Source organism: Narcine bancroftii, chromosome 12 (genome assembly GCF_036971445.1).
Source record: "Narcine bancroftii isolate sNarBan1 chromosome 12, sNarBan1.hap1, whole genome shotgun sequence".
NCBI classification, from domain to species: domain Eukaryota; kingdom Metazoa; phylum Chordata; class Chondrichthyes; order Torpediniformes; family Narcinidae; genus Narcine; species Narcine bancroftii.
Window position 1 is genome coordinate 99695941 of NC_091480.1, and position 17209 is coordinate 99713149.

Here is a 17209-nt window from a genome sequence, read left to right on the forward strand (position 1 = left end):
AAAGGTATAACAGGTGGTGTGAAGTAAAACTAAAGTTTTTCCAGAGAAAATGTTAAGTTGAGGTAAATTACACCAGACCATGAAAATTTTGCTTCCCGAACACTCTGGGATTTATTTTATGGATTTTTGGCTGCTGATCATGAAAAACATTTTAAGGTTTTTCTATCATGTACCTTTTTTTTAAAGATATAACCTATTTTTGTGATTTCTTGTCATATTTTAACTCTGTCAAGCAGACAAAACTACAAAGTGCGACCCATTTTCTGCGTTCGCCCTCGGACCTCATCCCTGCTGATCTTGGTGCCGTCAGTGACGAGCACGGTGAAAGGTTTCACCAGGACGTCGTGACCATGGAAAAGAGGGATCAGGGCAACTGGAATTCATCAATGCTGGCTGACTATTGTTGGACACTGACATGAGAGGCATCAGATGCCGAGTACAAATGAAAATTGTCGTTCGGTCATTTGAACTAATGTAATGTGTCCACATCATTATGCAATTAAAGAGGCTAAATTCAATACAAGTTGATTTAATGTTTCTCCAACTTTCGACGTGATCCAGGAAACCTGAAATTATCTTTGTGTTCAGCTTGAAATCATCTATCATAATTCCCGATTTTTTTCAGGAAGCCAAACCATTTGAAATAACATTGCTATTCAGTGTTGTCGGATAACGTCGGGAGAGAAAGGGTCTTGGAATCTGGCGGTGAAAGTTGTCACGTTCCCAGAGCCTTTCAGCACTGACCAGACCCGACTCGTCTTTACCTCTTGTGGACGCTGCGAGTCCGGCCGATTCCCCCAGCATTTCTGCGCTTCGACTCCAACCGCAGTGACTGCAGACTTCACTCCTCGTAGAAACTCAACGACTGAACCCTCAGCCTTCCCGCATTGAGAATTTAAAAAGATTTACTGGTCTCAAGGGGAGGACATTTCCCCTCATTGCAAGGCTGACAAAGCTTTTCTCTGGAGCAACAAAGATGAGGGATGGCCATGGAAGTGTAGGAGATGCTGAGGGGCAGCGCGAATATCAGAGGGCATCTGGTTTGAGGTGAGGGAAGGAAGATGGAGGGGAGATTTTCGAAACAGAGGGGTGGGGGCCTGGGATGGTGGTGGAGGCCAGGGTTACAAAGGTCAGCACAACATTGTGGGTTGAAGGGCCTGGACTGTATCTTGAGACCCCAGCGCCTGGGTCGACCCCCGCCCAGGGGAGACCTCAGCTGAGCAGCAGTGAATGTGAATGGGAGCGTTGAGGGGGGGGGGAGACGGGACCGGATGAAATTACTTTCATTCCAACCTCTCCTCATCTGGGACCGGCCCCTCCTTATAGAGAGTTGGGCGAACGAAAGCGGCCGGGTTAGAAGTAGCGGGCGGGGGCAGTTTGGGCGAGTGAGTCAGTCCCAGCTCCGACTCAGTGAGAGGAAGGAGCGGCCAACGCGGCCCCCAGCCCCGGCCCCCAGACCCCCGGCCCCGGCCCCCAGACCCCCGGCCCCGGCCCAGACCCCCGCCTGCAGGACCCAGACCCCGGCGCCGGGGTGCGGGAAGAAGGACTATGATCGGCAGCAGGTCCCGAGGATCGGAGGCCCGGGAGCAGGACGGAGACGTCGGCAGAATCGCCCTGAAAGCCTTCCAGAAAGTCGGTGAGAGCGGTCGTGTCGGGAGCGGGGAGGGAGAGATCGTCTCCGTGGAGCAAAGAAGGGGCTTCCCGGCACGTTTCCCCGTGACAGCTTCATCCCTGCGGCAGGCTGCGGGGCTTGGAGCTGAGGAGCACCCCCCCACCCCCCCGACCCGGTCCCCACCCCCCCGACCCGGTCCCCACCCCCCCGACCCGGTCCCCACCCCCCCGACCCGGTCCCCACCCCCCCGACCCGGTCCCCACCCCCCCGACCCGGTCCCCACCCCCCCGACCCGGTCCCCACCCCCCCCCCGACCCGGTCTCCCCCCCACCCCCCGACCCGGTCCCCACCCCCCCCCCGACCCGGTCTCCCCCCCCCCCCCGACCCGGTCTCCCCCCCCCCCCCGACCCGGTCCCCACCCCCCCCCCCCCGACCCGGTCCACACCCCCCCCCCCGACCCGGTCTCCCCCCCACCCCCCGACCCGGTCTCCCCCCCCCCTCCCCGACCCGGTCCCCACCCCCCCTCCCCGACCCGGTCCCCACCCCCCCTCCCCGACCCGGTCCCCACCCCCCCTCCCCGACCCGGTCCCCACCCCCCCTCCCCGACCCGGTCCCCACCCCCCCCCCCCGACCCGGTCCACACCCCCCCCCCCCGACCCGGTCCCCACCCCCCCCCGACCCGGTCTCCCACCCCCCCCCCCCCGACCCGGTCTCCCACCCCCCCCCCCGACCCGGTCTCCCACCCCCCCCCCGACCCGGTCTCCCACCCCCCCCCCGACCCGGTCCCCCACCCCGACCCGGTCCCCCACCCTCCACCCCTCGTACCCGATCCCCCCCTCCTCCCCTCGAACCCAGTCGTTCCCACCCCTCCGTCCCCCAGACCCAGTCGTTCCACCCCTCCGCCCCCCGGGCCCAGTCGTCCGCCCCCCCCCCCCCCCGCCGCCCCTCAGACCCAGGCAGCTGGAGTAATACATTCAATGGAAGTGGGTGAAGCTGCAGGAGCCGAGTTTCCCCAGCAATTTAGTGCATTTACCCAAATCACAGGGTCTGCAGAACCTGTTTCCTCTCATCATGGCTTTGCTGTCAGTGAAAGTTGCTGTGAGTTCAATCACACACAAGGCTTGAGTATTTCTACAGCCCATTGGGAAATGGGTCTTGTGTTCATTGTGTCATTCAGGACCACTGACCCACTGTGGGTCAACAGCACACAAGCTGACATTCAAATTAAGTGTTTCCTGTCTTTGGGAGCAGTTTAATCAAGGACGGAGGGATAGGTCAGGCCTGTGAGCCACTCTGTGCCCCATCTATCCCGAGAGCTTCTTTAGTTCCCTTTCCCCCACCCCGGTCAATTCCCATCCCTCCCCTCTCCAGTCCTATCTCCATACCATTACACTTTGTTGATCTGCACCCCTCCCTTTTCTTTCCTTTAATTTAAATGTAGACATCAGCACAGTAGCAGGTCCTTCTGGACCACAACTCTGTGCAACCCAATGAACCTACAACCTCCAAAGAAATCCCCTGCAGACATGGGAATGTACTTATAGATAATACATCTTTACCTCACGCGGACACTGTGAGCCCTGATGAATTCCTTCAGCATTTCTGTTTTTCTCTATTCTGTTGCCAAGTCTGGGAATAGGGCCTGGGTGTGTAAACGTTATCATGGAGTACATCAGTCAGGTTGACGAAACTCGGTGCTGATGCGTTTGGAGAGGAGTCTTGAACATTGCCACCCATGCAATTCACATTGTGAGTTTAAAGCGTTCTTAGGCTAGAGATCTTCTGAGGACTTTGAATGAACTCTACACCCCATCTATTCTGCTCAGACCCATTGACCTGCATTCAGACCATATCCCTCCACACCCCTCCTATCCAAATATTTCTTAAATGTCAAAATTGAGCCCGCATTCACCACCTCAGCTGGCAGTTCGTTCCACACCCCCACCACTTGGTGTGAAAAAGTTCCTCCTCATTTTCCCCTTTCACCCTTAGCCCTTGTCCTCCGGTTATTGTCTCACCCAACCTCATTTACCCCGTCTAAGCTCTATATAACAAAAGAGAGTCCTATCTGATGAAGGGTGCAGGCCCGAAACGTTGGTCATCCTTTCCTGCTAATGGATGCTGTGTGACCTGCTGCGCTTGTGAATTGTACTTGACCCCAGCGTCTGCAGATTTTCTTGTTTGGCTTCAAAAGCAAAAGGGATTCCTGTCAGAGACATGAAGTGTCCGTGATCTCACCCCCTCCTCTGATTCTGATGACGATGTGACCTCTGTGAATCGAGTCCTCTCACGAGGCCTGCTGGCTGTGGTATGGACACGAGTCCTTGTTCGCAGGAGCCAGTACCAGCAACCCGTGGCCTAGTGTGAGTCCTTTGGCCAGCTGGAGTCTGGCATAGCAGGTAGGGGTCAGCCCTGATCTCTCTACAGGCCTGACGGTAACTTCCCTGGATGCCTTCCTCTGGCCTGGCGTGGCTGATCTGGTCCCCTACCATGGTCCTCCTTCTTGGCAGGCTTCTCTAGAGCTTCCCATTCTAGGTGGGGATGAGGGAGGTTTCTCCCGCTCTGATCCACTGCCTCCTCAGTGCCCTCATCCCCCGATGTCTGGCTGCTGAATGTGGGCACCACCATCTTGGTCCTCGGTGGAAGCAAGGCTGCCGCTGACCCTGTTCTACAGGTGATTAAAACTGCGTTGGGAGGAACGGCCAAGCAGTAGGACCCTGCAGGGAAGCTCTGAAAGGCCGAGGCCCTGCCCCTCCTGGGTCAGCAACCAGCAGCAGGGCTACCACTAGTGTAGAAGGGCCACAGCAGCAGCGTTTCCACCGTCACAGCACGGTAGTACTGTCCTTACTGCCAGCACCACAGAAGCCTTAAAGTGAAATCCTAATCAGGATTTAGGACCGTACAGCCACAGAGCTTTCCAGAATGTCTGGTCTGGGTCTATGGCCACGGAACTCTCCCGGATGTCTGGTCTGGCCTGCAGCCACGGAGCTCTCCTGGACGTCTGGTCTGGGTCTGCAGCCACGGAACTCTCCTGGACGTCTGGTCTGGGTCTGCGGCCATGGAGCTCTCCTGGATGTCTGGTCTGGGACTGCGGCCATGGAGTTCTCCCGGACGTCTGGTCTGGGTCTGTAGCCATGGAGTTCTCCTGGATGTCTGGTCTGGGTCTGCAGTCTGCATGATCAGTGCGGTTGGTACTCTGCTTGTGAAGGGTGACGGAGGAGGCTCTTGAAGCTCTGCTCCCCTCCTTTCTCCACCTTTTCATACTGGGCCAACAGCTCTGCTCTTCCCAGTTCCCTGGGTACAACGTCCGTGTAATAAGGCCACAAATATAGGGGTAGAATTAGGCCATTTGGCCCATCGAATCTGCTCCATCATGGCTGATTTATTATCCTTTTCAACCCCATTCTCCTGCCTTCTCCCTGTTACCCTTGATCCCCTTACAAATCAACAACATCTACGTGCAGGAGAACACTGTGGTGGGGTTCATTCAGGAGCCTGATGGCTGCAGGAAAGGAAGTGTACTTAAGCCTGTTGATGTGCACTTTTACACTCCTGAACCTCTGAGGGGGGAGAGATGAGGGGTCCTTCAGTACGTTGTCTGCCTTTCTAAAGGACAGGAGGCGTGGGGGCGACATTTGCATTATGTTCTGCCTCCCTGCTCTTGTGTGCCACGTGTCGGGGAGTGGAAACATTATCAGAACTTTATGGGGGTCACAGACATAAAGTGGTCCAAAAGATTTTGGCACATTGGCCTTCATCAGTCAGAGTACTGAGTGTAGTTGTTGGGAGGTAATGTTGCCGTTGTATAAGATGTTGGTGAAGCCCCATTTAGAGCTCTGTGTTCAGGTTTGGTTACCATGCTCCAGGAACAATGCTGTCAAGCTGGAGAGGGTGAAGAGAAGATTTACAAGGATGTTGCCACGACTTTGGAGCCTGAGCTACAGAGAGAGGTTAAGCAGAGTAGGGCTTTATTCCTTGGAGCGCAGAAGAATGAGGGGGAAGATTTTCCTCTCCCACGTCCACCATCCCCTCTGCCCTTTAAACATCTGGAAGAGACAGGACACCTACCGTTTAATTCCAGGTGATTCAGTTGAGTTTCCAATTGAGCACCTGGTTCTCAAGGTGTAGTTTAATGTGACAGGTCCTTCTGGCCCATGAGCCTGTGCTGTCCAAATGCAGCCATGTGACCAACATGTGACTAGTGCCACATGGTCTCTGATCAGGAGAAACCTTGGCAGAGCATGTCGTGTTCAGTCAGCAGGGATGTCTCATACCCCAACCCTGCCCCTGGTTCCTTGTTCCGTGTTCCAACTAAACCTAAAGCCAGCTTGAGCAGTAGCAGGCAGTGTACAGCCCACGGGGCCTGTTGTTGAATGCAACAGTTTTCAAAACCAGCCTGCTCTCGTCCTGCCTGGACTTGGTGTTTTCACTCTCTGCTGTCATCCACCTTCCTTCACTTACACCTGCCCCCAGGAAGAGCATCTCTCCACCTGTTCATCCAGTTTCTCCTGTTTCCCTGCAACGACACCAGACGGCCTTTCTGCCTTTCCCTTGGCACTGATGTGAAATGTTCCACCCATGTCGTTTTCCACACTTGTTATCTGACCTACTGAATATTCCCTGCATTTTAAGCATTGTTTATTTGCAGATATTTTTGAATTCCCTCTTTTAATTTCACCCCCACACTTTCTGCATTGTCCCAGGCACCGTGAGTTCTTGGTGCCTTCCACGAGTTTCTCTTTTTGACTCCGCCCATCCCTCTTCAATATCTCCCACCACCCCCCCCCCCCCCCCCCGGCACCTTTACTGGAACCTCCATTTTCCTTCTGAAAAGCTTACAGATTGAGGCTCTTTCACTTTCAACGAGCTTGTTGTCTATCATTCCCCTGTTGAGTAGAATTGGCCTTGTTCCAGCTCAGAACATTGGCTCCTGGTTTATCTTTCTCCTGTTCTAAGTGACCGCTGCTACAAAGCTGTTCTCCTGTCCAGCTTCATTCCCTAGACATATCCAGGATTTCTTCAGACCAGCCATTCTCAATGGGCTGCATATGTCCCCGGGGGGTGGGGGAGGGCACAGACTGAAATTATGTGGTTGGTCAGAGGGAAGTGCAGAGGAAACCAACTAAACGTGGCGGCTTCACAGGGAAGGGGGCCCCAGAAACTATGAGCAGAGTCCTTAGGGGAATGTGGCCAAAGAAAAATCACTCAACACAATCATGTGGAGAATTTCAGCAGGTTACGGGATATCCATAGGAAGGAAAGGGATACCTGACGAAGGGCTCAGGCACAAAACGCTGGTACGAGTTTCTCCACCGTGTTTGTGTCCTGCACTCAACCCCAGCGCCTGCAGACTTTCCTGTTTAAACAAGAACCAAGCTATTGGAGGATCTCGGTGGGTCCAGCAGCATCTGTGGAGGAAAATATTTGGGATTGAGATTCTGGGTCAGGAATTTTTGCTCCAGTTTCCCGTACCTTGTGTTTCCATTGTTGGGGATTCGGCATTCTGACTCTTCATGCTCACTGGGTGGAGTTAAACTGATCATTAACGTGGAGGTTATGAAAACCTCCCACCATCGCCGTCCTGGTCCAGTGTCTCCCCAGAACTAGACCCAATGGCCCAGTAATCATGCTCCCATCCTCAGTTCATTTCCATCTCCCTTTCTCTAGCCGCACAATGTATCCTCTTCCTGTCCCCCTGACGAGGGACCCAGAGGTAGTCCGGAGATCACTACCTTCTCGGTGCTGCTGCTAGACTCTTGCCCAACTTCGCACCTCTGCGAGCAAGATTCCTTTTCCTTCAACCTCTCTCCAGTACATCCTGCTGGAATCCCATGGAGCACCGGAGTGGAGATGGATTGTGGGAAATGAGGGCTCGTGGTCATATGGAGCAGAGCTGTTTCATAGAGTGAAGGGAGGACAGTCATTTGTCCCTTTAGTGGAAGCTACTGGAGCTCAAAAGGTAGCTGCTTAGCAACGAACAGTGGCCAGATGCTCGTGAGCCTTGTGCCAGAGGTCACAGATCAATAAGTGTTTTATCTGCTGGAGATTGGGATGACATCAGAAGCCCTGGGAAATTTCTACAGATATGCGGTGGAGAGTGTGCTGACCAGCTGCATCACGTCAGGTACAGGGACACCAATACCCCGACCATAAAGCCCTGTAAAAGATAGTGGACACAACCCAGAACATCACAGGCAAAACCCTCCCCACTAATGAGAACATCTACAGGGAATGGTACTGTCGGGGAGCAGCAGCAATCAAGGGTCCACACTACCCAGTACCCACACCGTTGTTGCTGCTACCATCAGGAAAGAGGTATCAGTGCCACAAGACTCGCACCACCAGGTTCAGGAACAGCTGCTCCCCCTCCACCATCAGATTCCTCAATGACAAATTCAGTCAGGGATTCATTTAAGAACCCTTACTCGTGCACTATATTGAATTTTTTAAAAAGTTCTCTCTGTATTGCAGAGTCAATTTGTTTACATTTATTTATTTGTTTACAAGTGTATGTTGAGTACAGTTTTATTTTGCACTACCAATAAGTGCTCATTCTGCCTGGCCCGCAGGAAAGGGAATCTCAGGGTTGTGTGTAACATCCTATATATTCTCTGACAATAAATCGGATATCGGTTGAAGTTCCCAGTGGATTTAATTCGATTATCCCTGTGGTTCAAGTACTTTGGGGGATGCTAGGATTGTCCATTATATTTCCAGATGGCCTGTGATGTTCTAAAACTGCCTGTTCTTTACATCGTCAGTTTGTTTTGCCTTGTGGCTCCTCCCAAACCTCTGCTCAGATCAATTTGGAAATACCCAAGGTTTTCAGGCCAAGCCACACTTGAAACAAGACCTTGGGGTTAATCTGTTGCTTTGAGGTATGGAGGTTTGTCATGTTCATCGTTTTGTCAATACAACACTTTCAATGGGGTGGCTGTGTGAGCAAAAACCATCATGGGTGTGGCCACCTTTAGTAGATTAATTAGTGTAAATCTGGTAACATAACAATGGCAACATACTGGCTGCCAATCTGGTTATGGGTTTCTAATAAGCACATGCTGGTGGAACTCGGCCGGTCTTTCGGTGTCCATAGGAGACAGAGATGTATTCTAGGAAGGGCTCAGGCCCGCAACATCAGTGATGTATCTTTGTCTCCCATGGGTGCTGTGAGACCAGCCAAGTTCCTCCAGCTTTTTGCTGTTATTTATTACAATCACAGCGTCTGCAGACTTTCATGTTTCGCTGGGTTTTTAACATGTTGCATTAATTTTACTGGTATGGCATTGCTCTTTCCCTGGGATCAGGCAGCAGAATAGTTCAGCACGGGCTAGATGGGCTGAAGGGCCTGATTCTGTGCAGTTGTGTGTTATGGGCCAGGATCTGGCCCTGCTCCTGATATTTCAGAAAGGAGCAACTCATCTCCTTGATTATTTTTCCTGCTTTGTTGCGCTGCCACTCCCAGGCCTCCATGAAGATGACGATGTGAAGTACATGCTGAGGGGCAGCAGGGTGATGAAGGTCAAGTCCAGTAAGTGGAAGAAGGAGCGGCAGATGAAGCTGCAGGAGGACGGCCTCTCTATTTGGTACGAGTCCAGGAACAAGCCACCCACATGTGAGTATCGCATTTACCCAACTGTGACAGTCCTCCGGGATCTCCAACCTTCCCACGGGAAAGCCCAGAGAGTGGTGCAGCGTTCCCAACGGGGGGAGGGGGGACGGAGACCGGCATTCTCCCCCGGGGTTAGAACGGGATTCCCCCAGGGTCGGAGTGACGTTTCCACCCTAGGAGCAGCTTCATCCATGCCAGCCCAGTCTGATGCACCAGCCTGTTCCCTGCGGACCCTCCCGATTTCCAACCCCCACCCCCTCAGTTGGTCCTTGACCTGGTTGGCATTCGGACACTTGCCCGCAGCTGACCTCCCTCTGCCTCTGCAGTCTCGGTGATGGACATCCAGGAGGTCCAAGAGGGGCACCAGTCGGAGGTGATGACCAAGCACAGCAGCGTCTTCTCGGAGAATCGATGTTTCACCATCGTGTTCGCAGGCAGCCGCAGCAGCTTGGAGCTGGTGGCAGCCACCGAGGAGGAAGGGAAGTGCTGGGTCCGGGGGCTGAAGAAACTGACCAGGCGTGTAGCCACCATGAGCCAACAGGACAAGATTGAACAATATCCTTTGGCAAGAGCGCAGGGACTTGGATGAGTTGTTGGGAAGTACGTGTACACTGGGTGTGCTATGATCTACCCACCTCCCCCTCACTGGCATGGGGCTTGGGTTTGTCAGCTGAAATTAGAGGCAAGTTTACTCATCTTGACCATCAATGCAACTTGCAACTGCAGCTTGGTATCTATTTGGAAAAGCTGCCATAACACTATTCAGTGACAGTTACTCATTGTCAGCGACCCGGGTTTGAGCTGCACTCCCTATAAGGAATTCATATATTTAATCTTAAAAAAGATTTAGACATACAGGACCTTTTGGCCCACAAGCCCATGCTGCCCAATTCACTACAACTCCCAGTGCATTTCAAATGGTGGGAGGGAACTGGAGCCCCTGGGGAAAACCCACGCAGACATGGGGAGAACATACAAACTCCTCATATATTAACAATCGGGATGTGAATGCAAGAGAAATTCTACCTCACGTGGGCGTGATGCGGAACAAACGCCAGGCGGCGTGGCGCGGAATGAATACCAGATGTCATGCCACCTCACGTGGACGTGGCGTGGAATGAAATGCTTATGAGAAGAGACTAGGCTGGGTTTGTTTCATTGGAGTTGGAGGTAGCCTGTGAGGGAACTGATTGAGGTCTTCCAAGGCATGAGGACGTCGATAGGGTAGAGTGTCAGAAATGTTTGTCCAGAGCTGAGGGGTCTGTAACCAGATGGCATAGGACCAGATTTGGAGGGGATTTGAGGAGATGTTTTTTCACACATGGAGTGGATGAAATATGGGACTTGGGGCATCAGAGATTTAAAAAGTATTTGGGTAAACATTTGAGACACCATGGCCGGGAGAACTGTGGTGTTAGTGTTGGAAAATGGCTAGATACTTCAAGACCAGCACAGATTTGCTGGGTTGTAGTTTTGACCCTCCGAACTGGGTACAACCCACGTTAACAAGAAATGATTTAGGGTGGAAGTGTCATGTTCTATGTTCCATGATCCCTGTGTCAAGCAGAAAGTCATGAGTTTCTTTTAACATCACTGATTAATTTCTGTGGATATTTTACAATGCAGCCTTGTTTCAAGGCAACCCACCCGCACCTTGTGCAGTGTCACCAAGACTCGAATCCATCACAAAGGGCCAAACCGTTCATCCTTGTTCAGTCGTGCAAATGCACCATGTTGGACCAATGGTCTTTGATACTCCAACTCTGAATGTCAGGTCCATTGAGGTCAGTAAATCCAGTCTTGGGAGCAGGGTGGACAAAATTATGAGAGGAATAGATTGTGTGAATGCAGTCTTTTTCCCAGAGTGGAGGACATGGGTTTAAAGGTGAGGAGGGAGAGATTTAACAGGAACCTAAGGGATTTTTTTTTTTTTTTTTTTACACAGGTTGGTATGTGTGTGTGTGGAGATGGTTGGGGCAGATGCTAGTGCAATGTTTAAAAACCTGCATGGATAGGACGGGTTTAGAGGGATATGGGCCAAACACAGGCAGGTGGGATGTGCGTGCATGGGTAGGATGTTTCGATCAGTGTGGGCAAGGCCAGTTCCTACCTGTTTCCACCGCTGTTCAGCCCTGCCCCTTTAATCCACATGGATTATGGAGAGCAACCTTGGGAGAATAACTATTGCTGTGCAGAGGCAAGGTGGGGTAACATCAGCTTGAGAAGAGGTGCATTACAAGGGTAGTAGCACCCGCCCAACCTTGGACTCTATGTCCCTGAATTCATTCAGCCGAGTCCCAGAGAGAAGGCAGATCCCCACAGCCACCCACTTCCGCTGAATATCAATCTGTTCAGTGCAGGGTGATTAAAACAGCACGTGGGAGAAATGTTCTGATTGATGCCAACAGAATTATTTACTGATGCATTAAATTGATCCTGCGGCAAGGTTCCCTGGCTCTGTCCACAAAGATGCCTGCAGACCTTTCTGGATTTGCAAAAATGCAATGAGCAAGGCAAGAATGCATGCTCTGGGCAGGCAGCACTTGAGATCAGGCTTCAATCAGGTGATGGGAGTGGGCTTAGATTTTGTCAAAAGGCTATTTGGGTCAGTTATAAGATTGGAAACACAGCCAGACCCATCACAGGCTCTGACCTACCATCCATTGCAGACATTGACATGAGGCACTGACTCAAGAAGGCAGCTATCACCATTCCCTGGTCCAAGCCTCTTCTCTGCTCGCTTCGGGCAGGAAGGTGAAGACCAGGGAGAAGGTACAAACCCCTTAAAGAACCCATGTTCCTGGTGCTGATTCTTCACTGACATTCACATGATACAAGAGATGTTCAAATCTAAAAAAGTTTGGAAATGTTTAATGGTAACAAATGAGGAATATACTGGAACACAATCTGCTGGAGGACTCTGGATTAATGGTAGAAAATGGATTGTTGACCCTTCATCAAAGTCCACCTGCAGGACATGTGTGTGGCTCCAGATTTCAGCATCTGCAGTCTCCCGTGTGACCCCAGGATTGCATTTGTTTCACAGCAATGTCTACAAAGGCATGGTGGCAGTTAGCGTGGCGGCTAGTGTAACGCTGTTACAGCGCCAACCACCCGAGTTCAAATCCCGTGCTGGCTGTAAGGAGTTTGTACGTTCTCCCCGTGTCTGCATGGGGTTCCTCTGAGTGCTCTGGTTCTCCCCCCCCCCCCCCCGCACACTCCAAAATGTACGGGAATTGTAGGTTAACTGTGGTATCGGAGGGGCGAAGGGCCTGTTTCCTGCTGTACGTCTACATTCAAATTAATCTAAATTAAATATTTAATAGAAAGGAATTGGATCCGTATCCATATCCAACCCAGTCCTCATCGAGGGCTCAGTAGTGGAGAGGGTCAAGAACTTCAAATTCCTGAGTGTCAACATCTCCGAGGATCTATCCTGGAGCCTCCATGTTGATTTAATGATTAAGAAGGTGCCTGCAGCTATACTTTGTGAAGTGTCTGAGTCGGTTCGGTACGACACCGAAAACTCTCGTAAACTTCTAGACCCCAGCCTCTCAGGCCACGCCCTCTTCACTCTGCTACCAACAGGAGCAAAAGACGAGCACTCAGTGCACAAGGACAGCTTCTTCCCTGCTGCCATCAGATTCCTGAATGATCAATGAACCAAAGACACGGCCTTACTTTTTGTTCACTGCTATTGTTTTATTTTATACTAATGTTGTAAGATGGTTATAATATGAATGTTTGCTCTATGATGCTACTGAATTTCATGATGTGTGACACTGTTCCTTGTGTTTCTAAACGCCTCATGAAAAGTGCTGCCAGTTTAATTATTGCCTTAACTGGTGATACCTTGATTCACCAACACCTTCAAAAGGCTGACAAAAACAACGACAGCAAGATCAGCTTTAAGGAAATGAAAAATATGCTTAAAATGATCAACCTGAAAGTAAACGATGATTATGTCAACTCTCTCTTTCAGGTAAGGCTTTTGAGTGTGGATGCTTCCCATGGTGAGAGGTGTTGGTGAAATTGGAACCAAGGATGGCTGTGGGGAGCCCACGTACAGGTGAACTGTTGGCTGACTGGTTGGACGTACAGGGGAATTCAGTTGTCAGCTGAAGGGTTAACGGTTCCACCTGGCTCGTCAGCACGGAAGAAAGACTTTGTGTTGTCCTTGTGCACAAGCCAAAAACCTGCAGGTAGCAAGGCATTTCTTGGAGGGCAGGGGGAATGAAGGGTACAAAATAATGAGAGGAATAGATCATCGCACCTTGTCTGTTAGAAGTGCAGCAGCCAGTTTGAGCAAATAATAAGCACCTACAAAGATACCAACAAGATGAAGCCCAGATAATTGCTTTGAAGCTGTATTCATGTAGTTTTAGGTACTGGTCATTGAGCAACCCTTTACACCTAGTTTGGTCGTAGACTCACAGCCTGAAAACAGGTCCATTAGCCCAACCTGCCCTCACCAACAAAATGTCTCCACCCCCCACGCTCATCCCACCTGCCTGCGTTTGGTCCATGTCCCTCTAAATCTGTCCTATTTTTAAAAAAACTTGGTGTCAGTCCCTGCTCATCCACCTCCTCTGGCAGCCCGTTTCATATCACCACCACGCTCTGTGCTTATTTAAAAAAAAAATTCCCCTCCAGTTCCTGTTAAATTTCTCCACCCTCACCTTAAACCTGTGTCCTCTAGCATCCGATTCCCCTACTCTGGGCAAAAGGCTCTGCCTTCACCTGATCTATTCCTCTCATTATTTTGTACCCTTCATTCCCCCTGCCCTCCAAGGAATAAAGCTCCAGCCTGCTCCACCTCGCCCCCGAGCCCTGGCAACATCCTCATAAATCTCTGCGCCCTCTCCATCTTGACGACATTTTTCCTGCAGCACGGTGAGCACTGTGCTCCGAATGGGGCCTCACCAATGTCTCTGATGTGCAAAACTGCATGGTGATTGGAAGTAAATTAAAGAGGCAGGTGACCAAAGTTCTGGGAGGGCTTTTGCCTAAATTTAGCAAAATATATCCATTTATTTTTCAGGAGAAATCTGTATCTAAGGTTCCTTTAAACGGGCTTTGAAGCCAGGAGCTGGTGATGTATCGTTTAATGCTTCTTAATACCTTGCTTTGTCTCTGACCAGGAGATTATTGCTACTGCCAGATCTCAGTGGGTGGATTTATCAGCAAATGGCATGAGGGTTTAATTCTAATCTGTAGATGCTGTTCAAAACGAGCAGTTCATGGGTCGATAGTGGTGCACTGCTACGTTACTGGGCCCTCAGATCTGTCTGAGGGACTGCTCGAGAGAAACACAGACTAGAAAATGGGTTTCACCCATTTCTCTTCTGTTGTGTTTCATCATACCATGCTGAGAAGGGAGGGAGGGACACTGAGAGTACTGCTGTGGGGTTCATTCAGGAGCCCGATGGCTGTAAGGAAGGAACTCTCTTTGAGCCTGTTGTAGGGAGAAGAGTATGTGTCCGGGGTTGCTGGACCCTTCACTACATTAGCTGCATCTGTGAGGCAGCCAAAAATAGATTGAGTCCTTGGAAGGGAGGGGTTTTTGTGGTGTTGGTAGTAAGGCCACCTTGCTGGAGAAGCTCAGCAGCCCAGTGTACTTTATATAGCGGAAACATAACCAACATTTCTCCTGAGTTGTCCTACTGAGTTTCTCTGGCTTCAACCACTGGGTGTCTGCTGATGTTCATGTTTTACTTCTTTCATTGTGTTGGTCTTTGATATTCTCTGGAGCTCTGACCCAGTTATCGGTGTACGAAATTCTATTCAAACTACAGCAACATTATGAGTAAAACACAATGCTGGAGAAACTCAGCAGGTCAAACGGTTGCACTTTATTACATATAGATACATGCCCAATGTTTTGGGCTTGAGCCCCTCCTCGAGGACTGGAAAAATGTCGGCAGGCATCTGAATAAAAATGTAAGGGGAGGGGGAGGCCACAAAGGCAGAGGTGAAAAGTGGAGAAGGGAGGCAGGCAGCAAGGGGAGGAGGGGTGGCTGGGTGAATAGAGAGGACAGGGGGTGGAGAGCTGACAGGGAAGAGGGAAAGGAGAGCAGGTTAGCAGGAACCGGAAAAGTCACGTTAAGGCCATCTGGCTGGAGAGTGAGTGGCCAGACGGAAAATCAGGTGGTCTCCAATTTACGGGTGTCTTGGAAAATATTTCTTATCTTTGTTCTATAAAGGTCACTGTGAGACCTGCTGAGTGTCTCCAGCATCGTGCTTTTGCTTCAACCACGGTGACTGCAGACGTCCATGTTTTACTTCAGCAACATTACGAAACTGCACAAACTATACACAGAACTGCATCTGAACATACTAGTGTTTATATTGTTGGGCTGTTGTTACTATTAACAATGCACTCAAACCCATGGAGGGGCCTGCTGTTCTTGGAACATGGCCACCAACCCCCCGGGACTCTGCGTGTTCAACCCCCCGGGACTCTGCGTGTTCAACCCCCCGGGACTCTGCGTGTTCAACCCCCCGGGACTCTGCGTGTTCAACCCCCCGGGACTCTGCGTGTTCAACCCCCCGGGACTCTGCGTGTTCAACCCCCCGGGACTCTGCGTGTTCAACCCCCCGGGACTCTGCGTGTTCAACCCCCCGGGACTCTGCGTGTTCAACCCCCCGGGACTCTGCGTGTTCAACCCCCCGGGACTCTGCGTGTTCAACCCCCCGGGACTCTGCGTGTTCAACCCCCCGGGACTCTGCGTGTTCAACCCCCCGGGACTCTGCGTGTTCAACCCCCCGGGACTCTGCGTGTTCAACCCCCCGGGACTCTGCGTGTTCAACCCCCCGGGACTCTGCGTGTTCAACCCCCCGGGACTCTGCGTGTTCAACCCCCCGGGACTCTGCGTGTTCAACCCCCCGGGACTCTGCGTGTTCAACCCCCCGGGACTCTGCGTGTTCAACCCCCCGGGACTCTGCGTGTTCAACCCCCCGGGACTCTGCGTGTTCAACCCCCCGGGACTCTGCGTGTTCAACCCCCCGGGACTCTGCGTGTTCAACCCCCCGGGACTCTGCGTGTTCAACCCCCCGGGACTCTGCGTGTTCAACCCCCCGGGACTCTGCGTGTTCAACCCCCCGGGACTCTGCGTGTTCAACCCCCCGGGACTCTGCGTGTTCAACCCCCCGGGACTCTGCGTGTTCAACCCCCCGGGACTCTGCGTGTTCAACCCCCCGGGACTCTGCGTGTTCAACCCCCCGGGACTCTGCGTGTTCAACCCCCCGGGACTCTGCGTGTTCAACCCCCCGGGACTCTGCGTGTTCAACCCCCCGGGACTCTGCGTGTCACCCTGAAATGCTGGCTGAGGAGGAATCCAGCCCAACAAAAGGTGTTAATTGGATATGATCAGGAACAAGGTAAGAATTTTATTATGTCTGTGCAAATGGAGACCAGGAAGGGAGAGATGGAGCTGGGGGAAGACGATGGGGAAGGAAGTGGGGGGGGGGGTTTTAACGAGCTCCAGGGGTCATTATTAATGCCATCCTGATGGAGGTTCCTAGTCAGAAGATGAGGTGTGGTTCCTCCAATTTGCAGGTGGTCTCAGTCTGGCTGTACATGAGACCATTGTTAGACATGACAACAAGGGAATGGGATGGAGAATTGAAATGAGGGGGCAGGGGCACTGGGAAATCCATGCTAACAAGAACCTGAGGAGTAACATATCTACATAGAGGGTGGCCAGGCCCATTATCCACTGGTTTGGAAGTGTCCTGGATTTCCCAGTCAGGCCACCAGCCTGGGGCTTGTAACCAGTCTGGGCACCGAGACCTTCCCATCTTTTTCATCGTTGCTGCAATTGGTGAATTGAGAAATCAGGCAACTTGTTCTGAATCAATTGCAGTGGATTTTGTCTCAGTGTTAGATAGAAATCAAACGGTTGTGCGTGGTGTGAATGATTTCTGAGATGCACCTATCTCTATGCTAAGGAGTATTGTAGGAAAGGCAAACAAGCTTAAAGTAAGGA

The 17209-nt window shown here is 51.7% G+C and overlaps 1 protein-coding gene across 3 annotated transcripts in view; it reads left to right on the top strand.

The window, feature by feature from the left end:
- The first annotated feature begins 1222 nt into the window (after nt 1–1222).
- LOC138746769 (1-phosphatidylinositol 4,5-bisphosphate phosphodiesterase delta-3-like) overlaps nt 1223–17209 on the top strand; it is a 44912-nt gene continuing 28925 nt past the window's right edge. Inside the window, exons 1-4 of one of the 3 annotated variants that reach the window (XM_069905170.1) lie at nt 1223–1632; nt 9075–9224; nt 9548–9776; nt 13074–13203. In XM_069905170.1, the coding sequence (XP_069761271.1) occupies nt 1272–1632; nt 9075–9224; nt 9548–9776; nt 13074–13203 (870 nt within the window). In that variant the 5' untranslated portion in view covers nt 1223–1271. Of the gene's footprint in view, nt 1637–9074; nt 9225–9547; nt 9777–13073; nt 13204–17209 lie in introns of all 3 variants that reach the window. The other 2 variants (XM_069905169.1, XM_069905171.1) reach the window with 2 other exon arrangements.